Consider the following 25,400-nt stretch of genomic DNA (forward strand, 5'->3'; position numbering starts at 1 on the left):
ATGTTAACAAGTATTTCATACAGTTTTGGGGCTATCGAATCAACCTGTGTACATAGAGAAAACTAATATTTCATTTCTTTTTTGCACCTTTGTCACCTGCAAAATCTCTAACGTTCATCATTATTTTTGGGTAGATTTTTAGTGAAATTTTCATGATAAACTATTATTTCATCGTTAAATTCTACTCACTATAAATGTATTTATCTTTTAGAAAATATCATTGCAATCATGCCATGAACAGTTGCTAAGCACCTCGGCGTTTTTGTAGTTCAATATTGTCAGTGTATCTGTGGTTACATCCGTGTTTTACGAAAGTATACCTTTAGGTACTGAAATCGTAGACTGTTTTTTTTTTTTTTTTATCAAATTACAAACTAACTGGCTCGGACAAGTGTCTTAATCCATCGGATCCATCTATCCCTTTCCGGCGACCGAAATGCCTCCAACCTTATATCTTCAAACTTCTGACGTGTTTCTTGTGACTTTGAAGCATCGATTATCAATTTTCAAGAATAATAATATTCCTATCACTGATCATATGTAGCCTTTCACAAAATATTCCCTTTGAAATAGATTCCTAGGCCTAATGAATTCGAAGCATAACCGCCATGCAAGCCGATTTCCACCTTACATCATTTTTCAAAATCTATGACACGATTTGTGCAATAATTAAAATTCGAAAATATTCAATTGTCTGTCTCAGATTTATATAAAAGTAATAATTGACAAGTTTATAAAATTCAATGGGAATTAACGGTCCCAAAAACCAAATTAGAAGATCAGTTATTCCCATTCTAATGCAATCCATGCATTTTGTTAGTTGTTTACGTCTTATTTTGATGAATTTTGTTTCTTGAAATACGTCACGGAGCATAGCGTTTTTGCGTCGCTCTATTATGACGTCACAATGAAAAAGCTTTCATGATCGTTAATGCTTGTTTAACTGTTTCAAATATCAATGTATAAACCAATCAAAATGTGTTTTACAAAACTATTGCATTAGAATGGAGCTTTATAAGAATCTATCACTTAATCTCAACAATCATCTTAAAATATTTAACGACAGATTCCCAACCTTTTATCAAAATTCTGTGGTTTTCTTCAGCTTTCAGTTCAAAGATATTCATAACACTTTCTACACCTCTCTTGTTTACTTTGGATTTTAAAATATTCTTCGTATGATTTCATGACTGTTCAGTACAATGAAAAGGGTAGAAATGATATCAGCACCATGTAGTTTCATGCTCACTAGTCCAAGAATAAAAGGGGTGTTCGATTAGGCTATTTGTTTCTGTTACGGTTGAATATTTAAATGGGCTACATCCTATTGTATTACAGCAAGTTGGATATTTGAATGGGTTAATGTTTCTTTGAGGCCCAAAGTAGGGAATTTCTTAATTAAGCTAAATAACTCGATAGTGTTGAATAGTTTAGAGAAAACATCCCCTCCTTGAGCTCGGGCCTTCTTCAAAGGAATCGCTTCTTGATATATGGTGCTATAATCAACAACAGTTAAAATGTATCGGTTACCTTTTTCAGTAACTGGTGCCATAAGACCTACCACATCAACTACTACTCTCTCGATCAAAGTGTCGATCAACTTTTCCAATGGAACTTTTGTCACTTTTCCTTTTGGAAAGGTCCGTTGACATACATCACAGGAATGACAATATATTTTGACATCACCTTGAAACCCCTGCCAGTAGAAGCTTGATGATATGCTGTCTACTGTCTTCTTCGTCTCTTAGTGTCCTCCCACAATACTGCCGTGCGCGATGGTCATCACCTTGTGTCTAAGAGTTTCAGGAATAATAAGTTGTTGGAATGTTTTTATTGTCACTGACCTTTGAAGACTGTAAATGTCTGTATAACAGTCTTTTTTCCACAGAAAACCAAGAAACGATACCATCACCAAAATGTTTCTTCTTACCACACTTTGCAAGATTTCCGTAGGCACTCAAGGATTCACCAGTCGTCTGTAATTCTTTCATTTTACCCACATTGACATCAATATCTATCGAATCTTTGACATTAAGTTTCTTCATACGTTTTTATTCTCTTACTTTCTGACTTCTGGTCTGCACGGCTTTAAGTAAGTGGGTTTCTCTATCTTCTCTTCTTTGCCACAGTGGATCTGGATCAGAATGGTTTCTTACGCCCTCTACATTTCCTATAATGAGATCATACACTGGTTCTTCCATACATAATGCATTTACCTTGCCTACATAGAAAGGAGTATCAATGTCAATGACTGCAACCACTTTTCAACATAGTTATCAATGCATGCAAAAAATAGCAATGCACTCTCAACTTGGTCTGGTTCTGAAGTACGGAACTTCGAATGAAAACCCTCATCTGTCAACTGGAATCGCTTAAGTAGTGCCTGCTTCAATGTTCTGTAGTTCAAAGCTTCAGATGCCGGTAACCTTGAGTAAACTTCAAGAGCTTTACCCTTTAACAAGGCGCTGAGATTGATGGCCCAAATAGACTCCTCCCACTTTGTGTTAGCTGCAAATCGTTCAAATGTCTGCAAGTAGGAATCAATACAGTCTTTACTCTTTTCAAATACAGGTAGCTTTGGAAGTTTAGCACGAGAGTTTGAAAACTGACCCATTGTCTCAGCATCAACAGCATTTGTTTTTTTTTTTATTTCTATAATTTTGCAACTCAATCTCTCTCTTAATCGTTTCTAACTAACTCTAACTCTAACTTTCTCGCTTCTCTTTCTACTGCTCTTTTATCTCTCTCAAATGTCTCTTTCTCCTCCTAATCTACAAATTCTCTTAAATCTTCACCTATTAATCCTAATCTTTCTCCTAATTGAACAAACTCCATGATAAATAATAGAGTGAGCACTAACAAAATTACCTCAACACAGGTGCACACACTTATACAACATGAAAAAAAAAACCAAAGCATCAGCGTAAAAGTTACATCAAAGGTGAAGGTAACAGAGGAAAACATCTCTGATGAAAAAAAACAAACTATACAGAATATAAATTATAACAACTGAGACAATAAATATAATCACTTGATTGAACAAAGAGTCATCCCACCGCTCCCATCAAAATGTCACAATTACCTTTAATTGTACTAGGTTCTTTAAACAAAATGTCATCAGACTCGGAAAGTTAGTAAAAAATCAGGGTAGGCTATGTACCAATAAAAAGGTCACTTATTTAAAATATTAAACAACCACATAAAATGACCTTATCAATTTAGCATAATAAATTCTCATTAACACGATTAAGGTATACATACGACAAAAACTATATTACAAATATGGTCTTCCGAAACAAAGCTGGTATTCAAGTATTTAAATCTATAAACCAGGTAATTTACATCCTGTAGCGACAAAAATGTATACAACAAGCAAATAACCTCGTTAACACAAACTTCTAAAAAATATACCCAGAAAAATAACACTTACTGGATTGTAGTCACTCACACCCTTATACATGCAAAAACAAAATGCTCAAATTTCAAACAGTCCACACAGGATTAAATCTTCCACTCATGTTTCAAATGGTCCACACAGGTACCAGTATAACTAAGAAATGCATCCCAATTTCACACATCATGGGAGCCGCCCACTCCACTAAGTATGTCACAATTTAACAACGTCCACACAGTTTGGTGTCCAGAACTTATCGGACAAACCTAGCCAAAACCCATAAGTGACTAAAAATATCATTAAACTTGACAAACAGGTTTTCCAACCGATGCCGAAGCTCTGTATGCTACAATTTAGTGACCATCGATGCGTGCAAGTAAAACACTCAAATATGTATGGAAGCGCATTTGGAGCAATATCTACAATATTGTGACAGGCACTCGGAGAGAATTTTTTCTCTTAATTATTCAACACCATCTCGTTATTTATCCCTTACGTATCCAATCTTGATAATTGTTTTCATTTCAAGGAAATAACTTAGTCAGGGTTCTCCATCATTTTAAATGTTACTGTGTTGCAGAGTTTACGCAAAGAACTAATATTTTGCGGTATTTTCGCGATCAAATTCGCAAGTGAATCACTATTCATGAAAATACAAAAGAATATATTCACACACTTATTTAAAAACCTCTTATTCGTTACACAAATAAAGTTGAAATGGTATGGTCGTACACATTGATAAACGTACAAACAAGTTCTGAAAAGCAGAGAAAATGCTGACCGATACTGTCGAACTACTTAACATTTTTGAAAGTAAATTTGCCGTGATTATTTATCAGTTTTCTTGATCTAGTTATCGCATTACAAAAAAAGAAACTTCAGAACAGTAACATATTTCAAGAGTTCCTTGAATATGTTAAAAATTTTAAGCAATTTATTTATATCAATAAAATGACATTGGTACGATGTTATGTCTGACTTAGAGAGCTAAAATAATTCTTAAGCTATGGCTCTATAGAAAAGACATATTTTAGATATTTTTTGAATAATACAATGTATGTTATTGCAACTACCAATTAACCGTTACATGGAAGTGTGTTTGTCTTTGTTCCATCATGCGTGAAGTTCAATGAGGGTCTAGGAGATAATTGCTAATGCAAGGTGAACCCCTAGTAATTAAGTGCTGTAACTTTTGGAATTGAAAGACGATATACTTGTTTGATTAAAGTTTCAGTTAGAGAGAATTTGTGTGTTTTGAATTTCTAATTATCACAGATCTTTCTGTGTCGGCAAAATTTTACTTTGTCGCATGCATAAAATTTGAATCGTTACTGTGTCGGAGAAAATTTTACTGTGTCGAAAGCAACACAGTAAAACAGCTCATGGAGAACACTGTTAGTGTTTACATACATCCCTAAGACTAGTGTGTACTACTTGTCTGTAGCTTGCAAACGTTTCTATTCGGTGAGGATTTGTCAGAACCTCTTGCAATGATAAAAAGAAATGGTTTCCCTCTTATACAGTATCAGAAAACAATCCAAAAACGCAAGGCACATCATCTACATTTAGCACTATGGGACTACAGTTCTAGTGTATTTTTTAAAATTTATTTAATAACAATCATCGTTATGTCTAATGTATTTTCCATATATTCCCAAGTATGTTTGAATATTGTAGGTGCACTCCAATTCTGTACTCCAAAACCCATACTTAGAGAAAGTAAATGCTACAATGAAATTGCCAGGATAAATGAAAAGAGAACATCTTTTTAGAAAGAATTGCCTTGCATCACAGAAGAGCCCCTGGATTCCGATCCGTTTGTCTTGACATATACGTCTTGGAGACAACCTACTACCAGTATCGTTCCCAGTATGGGGAATTGCAAAAGACCATTGAACAGTAAGACATTCAATTGAATTTTCACAATTTTTTTCCTAACATGAAGTAAAGCAGTTGAATATATAGTTTGAAGAAAATCACAAAGACTACCACAAGTTAGTTAAAATAACTGTATTGAACCAAACTTCTGAGTGTTCACTTAACATCTTTTTAAGTTTTTAAGAACAGATGCGGAGACTAAAAAAAATATTTAATTCATGGTTTATGATGCATATTTAAGCTCGAAAATGCGTAAATTTCATGGAAGTATCTCTTCAGATTTTTAAACCAAAGTGTCAAGGAAATGTTGTACCATCAACAAGAAAATTCACACAAAAAATTCACTATAAAGTATGACCACCACTTGCTTTAATTACTACAAGATAATCTTCACTTTTGGATACCATGTACTCCCGAATTTAATTGACCTATCTGCTGCCACACCTGCTACTGCATACATCTTTCCAAATCGTTGACATTTTGTGGAAGGGGGGGGGCTTGACATTCCTTTAAAAAATTCAAAATGTGTTAAATGATATTCAGATCCGGGAATTTGACAGTGTATCACCACACAGATGCCTTTTGGTCAATATCCTATGGTGTTAAGCACGTACGAACACCGCTTTAAGGATGATTCAGAATGCTTGAGCTGATATAATACTGTCACGAGCATCGATTTGTTATCTTTTCGTACGATTGAAATTGTTTGTTTTCATGTCTTTAAGAATGTTTGAGGACAATTTCACACTCTTTTAACCTGGTGTGACTTAATATTTTGGCATTAAACGAAGATCAAGGTCACTTCCGGTTTGGATAAATTCTGTCCAAAACTTTCAAATTATGATAAATTGTCCATGAAAAATGACGCACATTCTATAGAAAATTTGTGTTTTTATTGAGTTTTGATACTGGTTGTTAATTTTCAAAAGTAAAAGCAAGGACATTAAAATACTTAACAAAGAATTGAGTAAAACGAGGTACAAGGATGGTCCTTTATTTTATCACACAAGTTCATAATAAACATGATTTTCTCTTATTACAGAAGAAACAGATATATAGCTTATCGTCAGCTTGTTTGTTGGTGTTGGGGCTACCTGGAAAAGAGTGTTCGTGTCCCTCTAACCTCTTGTGCAGTTAAAAAAGATTCAAAATTCCTTCAGTTCTAAAGAGAATTGGGGATCCATAGACCCTGAATGAGTAAGCCATATGATCAAATTTTACTATCAAATTTACAGATAAAATACAATAAATATAAAGTTTACATGGCATAGATTTTGTAAATGAGTAATGTTTCAACAGAATACAGAAACAATCTTGCTCCTCACACAACACATAAAAAGAAAACATAAATGCAGCCATACAATACAAGAGAAAAGCAGTTTCAAAAAATTAACAAAACATAAGCAATATGAACGTATTTACAATGAAATTCGAAAAGCATCTGCTACAAAAATATCTTGAGTACAATTTTTTTGCACCCAGGAACGGACTGGGACCCTGCTTCTTGGTTCCCAATTTTTTACTACTTGAAAATTTATAAGTAAATACTAACTATGAAACTATTAATACACTACTGTTTACAGACTATGGCAAACTAAAACATTATTATATAGTAAATGATTTTTACAGTTCTATGTATGCTGGAAAACTACTACATGAGTAATAGAGTGAATGAATTTTACAGTTCTATGTATACAAGGGCTCATACAGATGTTTCTTTCCAGCCGAACCATGACTGAAAATCAAACACTGTTTCATCCTTTTTAGGGTAAAGAAAATCAGTACACAGAAGAGGTGATTGTAACCGAGTTAAGCAGAGCGCAGGTGGAGCAGACTGTGCTGGAGAACTGGACAATGCCTCAACATGTCGAAGTGTCTCGCTCATCAACATGATCAAAGCAGATGCATACCCTGGAATGCATAGACAATATTTAAAAAGTATACTTATATGAGGCTGCAATCTCTTTTGATAAATGCAAAGCATCATTGAAAAAAAATCATTCAACATATCAGTTTCTTCGTTTGGTTTTTTGGGGGATAGGGTAATTTTTTTATCATGTCCCTCAGAGACTTCAAAAATTTTTTCTTTTAATACATTTAAATTGATGTGCTTCAATAACGTTATCTAACCACGTGTGGAATCTACAGTCTTCATGCACACACTGTATTCACCATGCTTGAACTTGGGAAAGCTGATCTTGAAGTGTAGGTTTCCCTGCTTTGTAACTGTCTGCAGTCTTGAAGAGTTCTCATTAAAATGAAGAGCTGCGACCATTAACCTACATAACATTTTAAATCTTACTGATTACAAAAAGTAACAGAACTCTCACAGCTTTCTATATTATTATAGAAAAAATGTATGTTACTCTGTAAGCATACCTGCAGTAAATGCATAAGAAGAGAAGAAAACCATCTTTGGTGGAAAGTGATTAATAGTGCTGTAGAATGCCCCAATCTAGGATGTTTAATGCAGTGGGGATAGCTTGGTATATCCTTCTTCATCTGATTGGACAGGATGATGTCACAAATCTTCTCATTGGCTTTTGTTCCTTTATGGAAAAAAATAAACATACACTTACTGCACAGGATTTTTCCTTTTGCACGTGAGTTATGACATTAACCAATTGAGATAGTACTGATCATTGATAAATTCTGACATAAGGTTTTACCTGTTTTTATCCACTTCTTTTCTGCTCATCACTCCCCAATGTGTCATTGGAACACAATGGCAATAGGTCATTGGGGCCCTAATGAACATTGTGGATATGGTTCTCCACAGACTCCCACTTCGCCCACATAAAGACCCCATTCCCATCAGGTGTTGAAGCTACCACCCAGTGCAGGTGGTTGGTCAATCTCTTGATCCATTTGGCAAGATTCTCACAATCCTTCTGTTTGAATGCAGCTAGGATCTTTTTCCTCAGATCTGAAAATATTATGGAAGTCATGCTGAAAGAGTAAAAATTTTACATCGCATCTTAAGACGGGTGTATAAAATTCTATAATAATTTCACTGGATCATTTTATTTTTTTAGATTCGGACATAATTATATGATACATGTTTACTTAATAATAACCGAGATAAATCAGAAGTCATCATTAAAGATGAACAGGGGAAAATGTTAATTCCATACAAAATGTCATCCAGGAACTGAAAATGTCAACATTTAAGGGCACTCTTTCATTATCAGGATCATTTAACATTGCATCCTCAGGAGATAAGGAAAACCAATTTTCCTTGTTGCTGAAACGTTCTATACTTTTTGTTATTACCAGGTAAATATATATTCAGTTTATTTCGGTTCACATCGTAGCCAAACAAAAATATTGGATCATGGGTTACATTAACAACATATATACATTCAAACAAAGGATTCGGATGTGAAAAAACTATATTTACACATTCCAAAACATGGTACATATTTATGTATACTTTAATTGTCAGCTGCTTAGGCAGTTTCAAAAATACAACAAACTACTTCTTCAAATCTCTACAAAATCTTTAAAAAAATACGATTACATAATTGCTCACTTAAGGTACAGCATTGACTAAATTCGCAATGTTTTTTTTACGAGTCTGTAATGTCTTGTAAAATTTCATATGAATATGAAGAAGTGGGAGGCGTTAGAGTAACAATGCTTGTTTATGGTTTTTTAATTGGAATGAAAATCCAGAGCGCACGACTGCAGGCACAGTGCTAGTTGTCACTTGAAGTATGATCACATATATCCCGGTTAGTAATGTTATAACAGACATCTGCACTTTTCTTGCTGCATATATTATAAAAACTGCAAGTGTTGACAAAGTTCTGAGAATGTTTTATGATAGCTGCCACTGAAAGGTTGTAGAAGGATAAAGGCTCTTTATGCGCATCGAAGTGACTTTTCCTTTATGATGTTCTCTTTGGTATGGAGTTTGTCTGCCGCTTAGGCATTTTGTCTTCTGAAATGATTTAATCATATGTTATTAAATATTAACTTAACCCACTTTTTCAGTTTTATTTTCTCTTGAATACACGATAATAACCTAGTTAAAGAATTTGACAATATTATAAATATTTAATACTTTGTATTGCTTCGTGGTTCCTGTACATGTGTTTTAGAGTAGATATTATGAAAAAATTAAATATGCATTGTCTTGTACAATTTTTTTTTGCTTAGAATTAATGAGCAAACTATCAATTTATGATTGATGTTGTCCCTGGACAATTTTATAGATTTAAATCCAACGAAAAAGGGCTCTTTTGGTTCAGAACACATACGATAACTTAAAATGTAGAAAGTAAGGGTTTTTAGCTAAAGTAAATGTTCACAAGCATTCTGTTCATGGCAATTTTGAAAAGCATATTGCTACAGAATTTTATCCCTGAAACTACTTTTACAGCCATTGACTTAACAAGTTAGCTAACTATAGAAGCTATAGTTAATTATAGTGATAAATTTGACACTATGAAAATTTTGATTTACTTCAATTCAATGATAACTTGATTTACTTCAATTCAATGATAACTTGAAACTTTGTTTTACTATATTGATACAGTGCAGGGAAATAATTTTGTTACAGCATTAATGCTGATTTTGGTGCTTCCTATGCTTGCTGATTTTGATGCTTCCTTTGCTTGCTGATTTTGATGCTAGTTATCCTTATCCAGATCCTGGTTTGATCCTTATCCTGATGCTGGTTTGAAACATGGTCAATGCTAGTAATGCTACCGAAAGTAGGATTATCCTTCCGGAAGTGGATAATTCAAAAACAGTATTTTAAGCCATTGCAATTAATTTTTGGGGTAACTTTTATTTGTTATTTGTATTAAATGACTTTCCTTTATCTGTTTTCACTTTGGTCAATGCTAGTTCTATCCTTTGCTTGCTGATGCTGATCCAAGTAATGCTGTTTTTTTTTAAATGCTGATGCTGATGCTAGTTCTATCCTGATCCTACTTATGCTGATCCTGATGCTGGTTTATGTAACAAAATTAGTTCCCTGCACTGTAACTTTGACATATTAAAATTTGATTTGCTAGAGTGATAACTTTGAAAACTTTGATTTAGTGTAGTGATTACTATGAATACATTACTTTTAATTTACTTTGTAACAACTCAGAATTCGAGTTTCAGCATTTAATTATTTAAGATTTTTTTTTCATTTTCACTACATAAAATACCATGATTGGTGTATTTTTATACCTTGATAAAGCTATATAGCTTTATCAAGTTATATACCTTTATCAAGGTTTTGTGCTGGACCTGATTACATCAATTCAGGATAAGTTGGAATAATAAACACTTACTTTGAATAATTTTCTTAAAGCTATAAAACAGGTTAAAATAACTAATAAATAAAAATAACAAAATATAATTTTCTTGATATAATAGAAAATTAAATACAATGATGTCTTAAATCATATGTATTAAAAAAAAATATTTCATCCTTCTAACTTTGAAGAAGCTGCAAATAAGTTATTGCACCATGCTTTGGAGACGAAGGATACCCAGGTACAGGAATAACTTTTATCAGGTTTTATCAGGTGAAAGTGAACTTATGTTGTCATTGCTATATATATATCTGTTTTTTTTTTGTAGTAAAAAAAAATTGTATCATTTTAAACATTTGTTAAAATGTATGCTCCAAAACATAGCTGTACAGGTGATCGATTGATCATATCAGATAAACAAAGACAAATAATGGTTTGATTTTGTGAACGCTTATATTTTGCGTAATTAAGTTTAAGTCAACAATCCATGCAGTTAACGATCTTATATTCGCAGTTGATATATATTCATAACCATTTATATATATTATATGTACATTGTCTTCTAAACTAATGTTGTCCAAGGTTAAATGAAAGAGTAAATCATTGCTTAAAATTAGATCCAGATAAGAAAATATTCTTTATAGTTTTAATTCTTTAGAAATGAGTTCATATGTAGTATTTATCAATATCTTAAATACCTAAAAAAAAGTCCACTTAATTTAGTTTAAAATACTGATATTGACAAAAACAACAACAGCAACACAACTGATTAACATGAATATAAGACAATGAACAAATAAATTAAAACACACGAACAAAATTTATAACTACATTCTGAGTTATTTAAAACTTCTCTACTCTGCTCCTTGGAATTTCCAAGTGTACTATTTTGCAATCTTCATAAAACTTGTAAAATCTTTAGATTTTTTATTCAAATTGACCACCTTTTATTTTATCTTTACATATTCCATTAACTCATGAATCGCAATTCACATGCTTTGATTTTATACATAAAATAAGACAGATCTTTAAAATCCAAAATAATTATATTGAAAAAAAGGCTCTTTACCTGATCATTTCAACCATTTCGAATTGCAGTACATGATTCTCCCCCGAGTCATTACATTTCATAAAATCACACACCTTTAAATAAAAATAAGATATTTACTTTTATCGAGTAAGATTTGTTTTAGGAATCATTTGGAGACTTGAACAATTTCTTTTTATCTGAATCAAAATTTATTTAACAGAAAGTGAAAAAAACTAAAAAGATCAACAACTTTGAAACTATTATTAATTACCTTTCGCTTGAAAACCTTACATTTCCACATCAAAGTCAATATCAAAATGGTGATGATAAAGGAGATGCCGATTACTACGCCAATCAAATAACTTCTAAATAAAAAAAAAGCATTGTCATGAAAAAAAGTTTTGCTTAATTCATTTTGAATTTTAATTCTGGGCTTCTGTTAATTATTGGAGGCTTTTAAGAGGAAGAGCTTCGTTTGGCAATGTCTTTGTAACATTTTTCTTTACCGATTTGTAAAGAAAATGATTGATAAACCAATTGATTCTTAACGCTGACGTCTTAGATGCTCTCTTAGTGAAGTGAGATTAAACGTTGATTACGTGTTAGGGTTTGGTAATAGACATCAACTCAGGTTATGTTCGTATAAATGACCTAATTTTCAACCAAAAACACACCTTATTAATTCAGTCCCTTCTACAATACATTGTATTGTATATTGAGAAACTCATCTTTTTCCTTGTAAAATTTCCTCTGGGAAAATTTATTTCATATTAATTTACTGTGTCCATTATCTGGTCTAATTTCATATTGGTAATTGTCTAAAAATTGCATGGCAAAACATATTTTTGTACACCTCAATCAAAGCTTCAGTGAGTTTTTAATCCGATTCTTTTGTTGTCTCTCATGTTGTAAACTTGTTATGATCTCATTTTTGTTAAAATGATGCCCCTTCCTTCTGAGAAATTTGGACCATTGATACGGCACAACTTTTCAAAATTGAACTGATATCTTCTTTTTTTCAAGCCGAGGTACTCAGGCGAGTAATGTGGCAGATAATATATTATATTATATAAATTATGTATTATATTATTATCATATATATATATATATATATATATATATATATATATATATATATATATATTATATTAATTTCATCACAACATGTATTGGTAACAATCCTCTAAAAACTAATGTCTAAATAACTGTATCTCACTTCCATTCTCAATGACCGTGTAGAGTAGGGCAGCGTTATGAGAATTCCATCGACATCGAAAGCAAGATTTTTACTTGCCTAGATAGCCGAGCGGTCTAACGCGCTGTTCTGCACTGCTACACTGTAGGAGGCATATTCCGTAGGTCGAGAGTTCAACCTCGGGCTGGGGCGGAAGTGAGCATCCTTGTAAAAGTAAATTTCTCTGTGCTTTCTGTATTAATATTTCTTCACTTAGGGCAGTCATATAAGTTTAAGAGTTGTTGTAATTTGTGCTTTATAAATTAAATTAATTTCAACACTACATGTATTAGTAAATATCCTCAAAAACTAATGTCAAAATAACTATATCTCATTTCTTTTCTCAATGACCGTGTAGTGTAGGGCAGCGTTGTGAGAATTCCATCTGCATCGAAAGCAATTTTTTAACTTGCCTAAATAGCCGAGCGGTCTAAAGCGCTGTTCTGCACTGCTAGGAGGCAGATTCCGGAGATCGAGCGTTCACCCACGGATTCGGCAGAAGTGAATATCCTTGTTAAAGTGAGTTTCTTCTCTGTGCTTTCTCTCTCTCTCTCTCTCTCTCTCTCTCTCTCTCTCTCTCTCTCTCTCTCTCTCTCTCTCTCTCTCTCTCTCTCTCTCTCTCTCTATATATATATATATATATATATATATAAAGCACTAAAATGACCAACGACACGAACAAACGTTGGTCATTTTAGTGCTTTATATAAATTTCCATCCATGACCTTGTATCTACTTAGTAGATCCGACATTTAGGATATACAGTGTTGTTGGTTTTTTAGTGCTTTATGTATATATATATATATATATATATATATATATATATATATATATATATATATATATATATATATATATATATATATATATATATATATATATATATATATATATATATATATATATTTAAGGAATAACTGTCTTATTTTTCGAATTCATGAAGTGATCAATGGATTGGCTTGTGTGATAGTTTGCATAAACGCCGACGGCGTTTATGCATAAAATTATCACACAAGCCAATCTATTGATGATCTTCATGAATTTGAAAAATCAGACAGTTAATCCTTATATTTACATGCTTTGATTCTGCCAATCCACGTGCTCCTAGCCTGCATCTCTCTAGGTGTTGTCCCACCCTGCACGTGGTTTTTTTTGGAACCGTGCCAAAACATTCATGAGGAAATCAATTACATTTACAATTGGTAATTTTATCTCAGACAAAAACATTGGAAATGTATATATATATATATATATATATATATATATATATATATATATATATATATATATATATATATATATATATATATATATATATCGATTCACAAGTATGCACTATTTTGTGGCAATACCATTTTTAAATCATATTAATCTCATTTTTGAAAACTTCAAAACCATTTTAGCTTCCATTTATATTGAAAAAGAAATGCAGATGTCTTACTTATGTCTATTGTGTGTTATGATAGAAAAAATGGATATTTTTATGTTTTGATTTACAAGGTACCATAACTGAAATATATGCATGCTGTTTTCTTTTAAACTCTATGAAGACACTGTACAGAGTTTTACTTGTATGTCGATAACTCATGATTAAGTCTAGAACTCAGATAAAAGGAATGCTTTAAAATTTGTCACCCTCCACTAACCGAATTTTATATTTAAACTTTTCAATACTGAAACGATAATTGATTTTAGCCAGCCAGTTCGTCAGGTACCGTAAGCAATGTGGCCTTTGGGCCTCTTGTTGTTTTTGTATCATTTTGTATTTTTATACGACAAACTAAAACTTTAAAAATAAGAAAAAAATTAAATTTGGGATAATAGGAAGCATATGTGCATAAAAAACTAATGTAACCTTGAAAGAAAGAAAAATCGAGAAAAATCGGATTAACCAATATCCATTATAGTAATATTATTCATGTCAAAAAGGTAAAAATACCTTTTATGTCATTTATGGTAGCATTTTTATGTAAAAGAAACAACATTCATTTTTTAGGGATTGCATTTGTAGGGATCGCATTTATCTGACATTGCCTCTAATATCAAAAAGCTAAATTTAATCTCACTAATACTGTTATATAGTAATAGTGTCTTCTTGATTTTATAAAAAAAAATCAAATGAAAGAAAATTGAGAAGAACAATACCTTAAATGAACGCAAGCGTGAAATCGTCAGTTCTTATTCCAATTTTTACTTAAATACTATTTGTTTAAAAAAAGGTTTGAATATTCTCGATTTCGATCATGATAAGCAAAACATGTCGAACATGAACGGTCGGTCGGCAGGCGGTGTTTATTTCTTCATCGCAGTTGATCCCATTTCTGATATTCCAGAATTCCGTGGGTGCTTTAATTTACATATATGAAAAAAAAAATGTTTGTTTATCTTGATATTTGTTTGTTATCTCAAATTTTTAACTAGAAACAAAAAAGAAGAAAAGTAAAAATGATTCATGCTACACTGTGCGGTTAAATTTGGATAAGTCAGCTTGTACATGAGATTGTTTCAGGAGATCTGATAATTCTTTATCTATATTAAATATAGCTAACAAAGAAATTACAATATCATGGAGATTTAACAAATATTCCATTTGTCTGAATTATTTTAAGAGATTTACAAAAAAGTGACACTATGTTCCTATTCATATATCCTTGCTGTATAGATATGGTTCCTTTTCAATGATATATAAACTTACCTTAAAACCTTATTATCTGGAGTTCTGAAAACGTACTAACTTGTATATGAAATACTATAGATATATATTGCACGCTATAGGACATGTACTAAATATAGTTTTTAAATAAATCTTATAAGAAACTTATGAAAGAAAATTACCATTTTTATGCATAGATAATTACTGCATGTTTAAATAAATATAATCTGTCGATCAAAGTTACCTTGAAATTTCTTCATCTGGTGTTTTTTCATCTGCCACTATATTGTTTTCCTCTGATTTCAATTTGAAGCAATTAGGCACTAAAAGTATAGAAGATTTTTTATTTCTCTCATTTTCTTCTTTGTTCATTTGCCGTAATTATATCAACAAAAGTACGCTTTACATTTGAAGGTCTAATGGAAATACCAGGGTTGTTTGCAAAGATCGTGGACGATGTCCTAAACTTTAATATAAGCACAAGATCAAGTGTACAAAATGTCAATGTGTGAAGTTCCATTTCGTTCGATTTCATAGAAATCAATCTACTTCATTTTAAATCAACGTTTTGTTACTGAGGAGTACATGTACATTAAACGGTAATTTATGTCAAAATAAAGAATAAAAAAAAATTAAAATATATCCCTATACATTGCACACATTGTAGTCCAATAACCACTGATTTGAAACCTTTTTGTATCACTTGAAAATTACTTTCCAAACAAATGTTCTTGTTATATAATTACCTTTTTCAATGTTTCAATAAGTTGTTTTATCACTTAACTGTGCTTTCACAAGATCAGCAACTCTGAAACGCCTGGTTGTTTCATGATGTTTCATGTTTCATGATGTTCAAACTTTTTGATATTTTTCAATCAGATCTTTACAGTTAAACTTTTTGTTTTACCTATTTTGAACGTCCGATACAGAGTCGCTGTTGCTTGAATACCGACTGCCCTATTTACAGTCCATGCACTATTCGTTTGTCACATTATTTCTAAGTCCTCTTGCATTTTCATACTTTAATTGGGCTTTTTCCCCAGTATAACACCGAATTGCATCATTATCAGCTGTTTCATGACTTTCTACAAAGTCATGCCTTTTGTCGCTCTCAATAAGAACTATCTAAATGTATCTTCTCAAATTTTAAATATTAAGCCATAATTAAGAATAAGAATTGATTTAACAGTTCTTAATTCAAATGTTTTAGTTTATTTGTTTTGTTCCATTTTACTGTTTAAATGTCTGTTAATAACTAAATAAAATATGTAAATAACTTAATTTTGACCTGCTGTGTCTTCCAAATTTTGTAGTTTTTTATTCTATATAAGTTTGAAATGATTCATTTTTTTTTCAAATACAAAGTCTTTGAATTTATTTAAAATGTTTCCAATAAATACTGATAACACATAATGTTAAACAAATAAAAATATCAGTGTATTTTTAAAAACTAATTGTTATAAGTTTGCTAAAATTGCTGCGATCCTATATCAATTAGACACATTTCATTGTGAAAATGTTATTCGTATGTCGTTGTTCCTATCAAAAACATTTAGAATTTAGAATTGATAAAAGTTGTTATTCGTTTTCAAAATTTTAAAAGGATTGCAGTATTTTTATATAGATTAACATGTCTAGAGTTTATGTTTTAAAGCTTTAAAGTAAAACCTATATCGGAAAAATCTTTATCGCACGATTTTCATACATTTCAAAATGTTAAATTAGACGTACTTGCTAATCAATCAGTTAAAAGCTCATGATACGTTTCCTTGTTTCTAAATCTAGTACAGGCTGTGTAACTTGATATGGTATTTACATATTGCGACTTCTCATTTTCAAATATTTTTAGGGGTACTTGTCATAGTGGAAATATGAAAAATCACAAAAATACCTCTTCAAACATCGTCGTTTATAAAATTTATTAACTGAACAATATTAAAAAATATTTTCTCAAAAATAATTTCTTTTTTTATTCAATTCACATAAAAGATAAGTCCATCATTATAAAAAAGTTAGTCAAATTAACTCTATTATTTTTAGTCAATTTTGCACCCTTCATTTGCAAATATTTTTTAGAAGTCTTTGTCACAAAGTTTTCAATCTTTAATATGATGAAGAACATACCTGAATGATTACAAAAAGTAATTAAAATATATACATTTCCCCTCTTACTGATGAGAGATACCCTTTTTGCACTTACACAGGATTTAATAATTAAATGACTGTTTGGGGTTACTTTCAGAATTAATATTTATCCAAAATTTTAACTTTAATTTAAAAATATCATATTTAATAGAAAAATTGTAATCAAACACCAAAAATATGAATAAGAAACAAATAATTGTTAAAAGGAATGCACATCATTTCGATATAGATATCACAAAAAAATGTACAAACGATCACACTATCTATGTTCAACACGTACATTTTTGACTTAGACACATTTCATCACATATTACACTTTATAGCTCGCAACTAAAGATTTCTTACGATTTTTGCATTCCTTCAAAATGGTTGCATACCATTCAAATTATTACGGAAGTTGTATACATTGTAATTTCATTACAGTAGATAGTTTGTCAACTTCAGGTCTAGATCTACTAAATGAAAGGTGCCTACATATTTTTTCTTATTCCAGAAATATTTAAACAATAAAATGCTTTCTTTGTTTGTTGTTACTGGAATGAACGGAAGCAGCTATTGCAGAAAAAATCCATAACCTGCGTAAGCGGGTTATGTAATTTTTTTCTGCAATAGCTGCGACCGTTCATTCCAGTAACAACAAACAAAGAAAAATGATTTATTGTTTATATTTATATCTGTTTAAATTATCATTTTAAGTAGGCTTAAAAATATCAATTATTGTGTTAATGATGCGAACGTCTTTGTACGTTTCATTGATGGAACGGCCACTGATCAATAAATCTGTACAGTTGATATGCCTAATGTAGTTTATGCAGGGATGAACGCAATGGGTTTTCTTAAGAAATAAAGAAGAAAATATTCAGTGGATGTAAATATATTGCCATAAAGCATTATAAACCAAAAATATATGAATTGAATGGCATATGATTGAATTCTGTGAATTTCAAAATGCAGTATTTTCTACCATTTCTATTGAAGCTGTTAAGTACGGGGAAATGTGACATTGAATTAATTATGACGTCATAAGTGATCTAGCACATGTTAAAGGCATTCACCAGTTATGATGTCATACAACGTAGGTTCTACGTTAAGTGCCCTTAGATTTCTGAGATGTCATAATAACATTTCCAGTAGAAAATACAAAATATGGCCTGCATACTTTTTGTAACCTAAACTGTTCACGAATAATGAGATCTACCATTCTTTTCAATTGTTTCTTCCATTCCGATGCAACCCGACTGAAATGTAAATTCTGCTGAGTCTGTCTGTCCTTCTGTCCGTCTAGCTGCCCTTCTGTCTGTCAATTTGTGCAACTTACTTTTTCGACTGTTTTATCGCTTCCAGATATGAACCTGTTTTTTGAAATGAAATGTGTCTTCACAAGCTACAAATGTAAAGGAATTTGTATTTCGTTCCACTTCAGTTTTTAAGAAATTACTACCCATCATTTTTTTCAGTTTTTACGCATTTTTTATTTAAAAGAAATGTCGGAAAATACATATATTAAGCTGATTTTAACTATTGCATTTTATGTTAATAGGCAAATTTGCATTTTGTTCCACTTGATTGATTTTTGACAGAATTATACCAAGTTTTGACGGGAAACAGATAACCCAAATGATCTAATATTTTGTTCTGCTTTATTGATTTTTGACAGAATTTTGCATTTTCAATTTTCAAGGGAACTTGATTCAACTTGTTGGTAGGGGACTTGTATTCTAATACAATTCTACATTGTATAAGAATTTTTTTTAGAAAGAAACCCTTTTTTTAAAGAAAAAAAGATGCATTCAAAGCATACGAGGATTGTTTGGAAAGGTTTGGGATCTATGACGTATTTTTTTTTTATTAAACGTTATATGCAATTCATATTTGGTATAAAATATTTAATCAATCCATTCAAATAATTTGTATTAAAATTGTTTTGGGTTCTAATATGTTTAAAACATGTCTGGATGTTTGGATGCCTTAATTTTTCACACGATTTTAAACCAAGCATGATTAATTTCAAACATATCCAGAATTAAAAACTGCTAAAATAAGATCGCGAAGCAGTTAAAAAATTACTTTTTTAAAACACAACACAATATATAAACGTAAGAATTTCTGTAGTTGTACATTCTCTATAAAACGGATTAAAAACAAAATATCCTAAACATTTTGAATAAAAAAAACCTTTACAATTATTCATACTTTCAAATTAAGGCTTAATATTTGGTTTCGTTGAAAAGAAATCAATTTAAGTAAATGGTAGGTAGTCTTCATTAAAAGCGCCAAAATTGGCATATAATTTCTTTTTACATTAGAAAATAAATATAATCTCGTGGATCTGTTCAAAATGGATAAGGCTAGCTAAATTTTACAATTTCTATTTTGAAAAATAGCATGTGATCGCAGTTATGAACATTTTGCTCCTTTCACACGTAGAAAGAATTAAAAAAAAAATGTAGTTACCTGCCAAAGGAGACAATAATATTTACCTGTGTTCGTATATTTTAAGGGATTTTAGGGATGGGGGTGGGGGTCAAAATTCAATGGAAACCATTGGATGCAATCATTATAACCCTACCCTAGCTGCAGATCTGAAGCGTTATGATTTTACATATTTGTCTCTGACCATTACGCTACAGATGGACCCCGTAATGCCAAAAAATGTGCTATTTACGGCGCAATATCTTTTGCACACTTTTGGAGAGAATTGTCTACTTTCTAGCATTGGTCAATCCACTACATTTATGTAGCGTTATGCTCAAAGACAAATATATAGAACCATAATGCTACACATCTACCCAAATGAAAGATCTCTATCCTTCAAATAACACATCTATTTTGTTGAAAAAAATTATTAAAGTACACATATCAGTGATTTGTTGCAAAAAATAATTTAAATAGTAAATAGTGAATAGTAAAATTTGGACATTTATTCTTTTTTGTCAATTTAACAGGGGTCGTATGTCACCTAATCCTTTCTTCAAAAAGTATGACAGTAGTATAAAGAAGATTGACAATGTCCACGAACTTTTTGAACAACTCTCATACTTATTAAATTTTATTCTTTTTTCTGTTTTCATTTCTGTAATGATTTAATGGCGTTTGTTCGCCGGTCAAATGTATCATTCTATATAAAAAGAAATATTGCATATTCTTTATGCAGAATGAGATATAATCACGTCACTCCAAATGTATTCAAAAATTAAAAGTCTCTCTCATGCATGCTCTCTCTCTAATATCTGACTTTTATTTATACAAAATTCTGCCAGCAAATAATTAACATTTTATATCTCGAATTTGAATCTATAACAAAGAATATCAATGTTTCTTTGAGTCCTTTAAGCAGGGAGTAAATAGTAGACTCCTCAATAAATCATCTTTTAACAACAATAATAATAATAATAATGAAACACAGAGTTAATAAATTTTAATCTAATTATATTTCTAGTAATCAAGAATATCTAGAACAACTCCAGAAGATATTGGAAATTATGTGTCCCTTTAACAGATCTGGACAATTTCTAAATATGGAAGTCAAGAACGATAACCGAAAATTGCTATAAATGTACATCAAGTACACGTAATTATTTTTCTGTCCAATCAGACAACAGCATTTTTACACACCCCAAAACATATTTTAAAAGAACAAAAAGATAACACGTGCTTTCGTTTTTTTCCTCAAAAAGATTTTTTCAACAAAAAATATGTAGAAAGTAGATGAAAACTTTTAAAGAATAAGGTATTCCCCACATTTTTATCGTGAACAACCTAAACACTTTTATCTCGGTAAAGAAAAAAATAATGCACTATAGAATGTTATCATTTACAGAGGCTTAGATCGCAGCAGCAAGTTTTTATCAAGTTCAGTTATAACATTTACCAGAATATATTATATGATGGTAAATATAATTTTGCTAATCAGTCCGATTTCCATCGATAATGCTTAAAATCCATGTGTATAGATCAACTCACATAAGTGTTTATCGTATGGAGTATACACATATAGTTTTGCATTATCACGGGTTTCAAGAGCGCCGAATACTTAGCTATGCAGACTTTAAATGGGCATAAGGAAAGGCGTTTAACGTGGAGAAAAGAGAATCCTGTAATTATACATGAATGCGTTTTATCCCAATATCTTACTTCATATATCAGAAACTGCATTGACTACTAATATTCTGTAATAAACACTCAAAAATAATAAAGACTATTATCTTTCCGATCAGATTCTTATGTCAGGATCTGAAAACTGAAAATTTACCGTATTCATATCAATTTTTAAACGTAAACTTCTTGGATTACTTACTCCTAGTGACAGATTTTTTTTTATCCCACTTAAAAGTATTCCAAGCTTTCAAGTCGTGTTTCTTCACGGTAGAATTGTCATAAATATTATTTTAATCCCAAATGCGTGTAAAGTTTACAAAAAGTTTGTTCTAGAAAAAATTTCACAGCAAAAAACCTTAAATACCACGTGTTTTATTTATCCTCTCATGGGTTTGTCTAAATGCTGTTATCTGATTGGTCAGAAGGATAAGTGCCTTGTTTATTCTGTGTATTAATAGCAATTCACGATTATCGTTCTTGACTTCCTTATTTAGAAATCGTCCAGACCTGTTTAAAGCTCTTTTGGTACATTAATTAAGTGATAACGAACCCGATTCAAAAAATCCAAAAATTCCATCAAAAATCAATATTGCAGAAGGAAATTTAAACTCGATATGTAACTAATTAAAATACAATTAATCATTCTAATTGCAATGCAATATCTGGGAACCTCATTTATACCTTTATTTATTACAATGTACAAGTTTTATAGGAATTAAGATAAAAGCAAAAGTCAGCAATCCAAAACTAACTCACATTTATGTATTTATGAGATTTTTAAGAATTCCGTGAACCTATTGGTATATTAGAATGCATGTAATGGAAGCCAAAAATAAAAGATACACTGTTCAATCGTGAATAAAAATAGTATTACGATGAAAACAGGAAGCGAAACTGTGTTTATCCATGCGATTATCAGGATATTCGACTTGTACGTCTTACAGTTGACCGATTTATGATCCCCCTATTCCTTTGTTATCATTGCTGTCTATGTATTACGGTAAGACTAAAAGTATTTTTTAAAAAAAAGGTACTGCACTCACCGTTCCTGAATATACACACTGTAAATTTTACACACACAAAGATACAATGTTTGTACATTGCTAAAGAGCAAAAACTCACAGTTTTTAAACTTACTTTCATACGCCTTATTGGAATCATAAAATTTCCCACAATCAGTTGACGTGTCGGTGCAATTAGCATTGAAGTTAATCTGAACCCTAGCTCCGTAGTCGTTATACTGAGGACAGTAATCTGAAAATGATAAGGCATTGACATATAACTGAAGAATCATATATGTCATCGTTTCGTAATAACCTTTTCTTTAAAATAAGATACATGTATTTAAGGGCATATACCGTTTTCATAATCCTGAAATAAAAAAGGAAATATATTTTGGCGGCGTAAATCGAAGGTGTTTAAAACGCTTGGATCCGTAGCTCTCTGCTTTATCTATCCGATGTGTATCAAGCAGAGAGCTACGTACAGTTCTGCAGCTTGCTTTCATCACTACGTCATGACAACAGTTTTGTTTTCATTTTCTGAATCAAAAATACAGTTTTTCTTATAAACTTTTTTATGATAATTGGCAATTCTGAAAATTTCATATTTTTTTTCTTTATGTACTCACTTAATCTTATTCTGGGTGCACAAAGTTGAAATGTAACGTTTTGGAAGACATTAACAAGACAGTGGTATTTGTAATCTTCCTTTGGACAGCAAGTTTGGTTTTTGCTTTCGCATTTCATCTTTTTGGCAGCAGAGAGCCAATCCTTTTCATTTAAAGGGCATGCTTTAACAACAGATAGAGTTTTCATTGATTCTGGGCAAAACATTGCTCTTGTTGTTTCAAACTGAAAAAAAAAAATATCATGTCGACAATCTGTAAGGGAATTTTTTTTTATTTTCATGCAAAATATGCTCACTTAAAATGTACATATATACATACCATTGTGCATATCAAAAAGATCTGAACGAACCGTTTCCACTCTGGTTTTTCTCTGATAAGACTGATGATGATATAAAGGAAAACATCTTTAATAAAAATAAAGAACAAAAACATAAGAATTTGATATAAGTGTTATCAAGTAACTTAAACCAAGTAAATTGTGGTCCCCCGCTTTCGCTGTCGTTGTACGTGTATAAGTCATTTTTCAATATGGTATATAATGTCAAATTTGAACGCCCTTTCATTTGTCATTCAGAAGTTATTCCATAAGATTTTTTTTTAATTAGGTCAATCTTGAAGGTCAAGGTGTTTGAAATTAAAGCATGACCGGAATTATTTTGTTGTCACAGGTAGTGCACTTTTCAATTGTAAATAAAGAAGATCACTTCTGAAGTCTTAAGTAACGGATAAATGCCCAATACTGTTCTACACATGTTATGTTATCAGACTGTTTGAGGCTCATTAGGGACAGTCTGATATTTAGAGGATATCTATATTGTGTGATTTGATATTGGTTTTATCCAACGAGTTGAAATGTTGTATTGATTTGCGAGGCTTGCCGAGCGAATATACACCATTTCAACGAGTTGGATAAAGCCAATATCAAAGCACACAATCATAGATGTTCTATTTCATACGACTTTCGTTTAAACAAAACTTTGAGACTTCCTCTGCCAAACTACATGAATAATTGCTTATTCAAATTGATGACATATAACTTGATGACGTCGCAACGTTGATGTTATGGCATACCTCGAAAGAAAGTAGATCGTGTTCAAAATTTAGAATTTTTGCTATATGCATCTTTGAAAACATTATTAGACAATTGCTGGAGCTTTACATAAAACGGACTACTGAATGAAAGTTGTAAGGAACATTGGATCATGAAAATGAACTCTTTAGATGATGGCAGTACAAAATGTGATAGGCAAGGGCCTACTTCAGTACTTGTAGATTCATTGTTGATCCATGGTAAGTTACACCTACATTACTAGGTAGGTATACGTAGAATAATATAAGAAAACCTTATTGAAAGATGTTAAAGGAGACTTATAACAACAACTTAACTGCTAGGATTTACTTTCTCCGAAAACGATTAAAACGGGGGGGGGGGGATAATATAGATTGGTCTTCAAGTAGCCAACACAAGTTCCTTGTTAAATAAATAAGACACTTCTTTGACATATACGATTCTTTTTCTGGCTTTGATAGATATTATCGCTCTTTATCATTCATTTTATTAGGGCAATAATAGGGATCACAAATAAAAGTTTCAAATAAATTTTGAAGTGAGGGATCGTGTCAAAACCGGAAGTGCTATTGATAAAGCATTTACCCATTGATAAAGCATTAGTGTATCCAACGGACTGTATCACTAACACGTATTTGAAAAAATTTACATATAGAGTAGTATGAGGCATATATCTTAATTCAATCATTGCCATTTAAATGTCCATAATTATCTGGAGGAGTCCGATAATTACATAATGGGGTTCTTGCATCCATTGTTTTCTACCCGTCTAATAGAAAAGAAATGAAACAGTAAAACCACTGAGTGGACTCTTTTTTTTATTATATACATTCAATGGAAGTTGTTTAGCTGAGCAGGGCAGAGCTCCGGTGGAGAAGGATTTTTTTAAAATCTTTTTTTTAAACCTTTAATCAGAAAGGCAAATGGCATTATTTAAAAGGTGCAATGACATATCTACATGGGAAAAAAGTTAAGAAAAGTCTTACTTGTAATTGCATACCTTTCGAAGTGACG

The 25,400-nt window shown here is 31.3% G+C and overlaps 1 protein-coding gene and 1 pseudogene across 1 annotated transcript; both read right to left on the bottom strand.

Moving 5' to 3' along the window:
* Positions 1–6,974: 6,974 nt before the first annotated feature.
* On the bottom strand, positions 6,975–8,278 carry LOC134276996 (uncharacterized; annotated as a pseudogene).
* Positions 8,279–8,711: 433 nt separating this feature from the next.
* LOC134276986 (uncharacterized) lies at positions 8,712–23,535 on the bottom strand. Its single transcript, XM_062759271.1, has 6 exons — positions 23,318–23,535; positions 22,825–22,941; positions 15,689–15,767; positions 11,829–11,922; positions 11,597–11,670; positions 8,712–9,215 (listed from the first exon to the last, which is right to left on the bottom strand). The coding sequence occupies exons 1-6, from the start codon at positions 23,520–23,522 to the stop codon at positions 9,200–9,202; spliced, it is 585 nt and encodes a 194-aa protein (XP_062615255.1). The 5' UTR covers positions 23,523–23,535; the 3' UTR covers positions 8,712–9,199.
* Between the last annotated feature and the right edge of the window lie 1,865 nt (positions 23,536–25,400).

This window comes from Saccostrea cucullata, unplaced genomic scaffold (genome assembly GCF_032062105.1).
Source record: "Saccostrea cucullata isolate Sc308-1 unplaced genomic scaffold, CSIRO_AGI_Scuc_v1 ctg386, whole genome shotgun sequence".
Taxonomy (NCBI): Eukaryota; Metazoa; Mollusca; class Bivalvia; order Ostreida; family Ostreidae; genus Saccostrea; species Saccostrea cuccullata.

Coding starts and splice junctions, on each gene's coding strand:
- LOC134276986 (XM_062759271.1), bottom strand. CDS start 23,522: ATGTTTTGCCCAGAATCAATGAAAACTCTATCTGTTGTTAAAGCATGC. Junction 22,942..23,317: donor TGCACCCAGAATAAGATTAA/GTGAGTACATAA, acceptor TATCATTTTCAG/ATTACTGTCCTCAGTATAAC. Junction 15,768..22,824: donor TTCCAATAAGGCGTATGAAA/GTAAGTTTAAAA, acceptor CTATACTTTTAG/TGCCTAATTGCTTCAAATTG.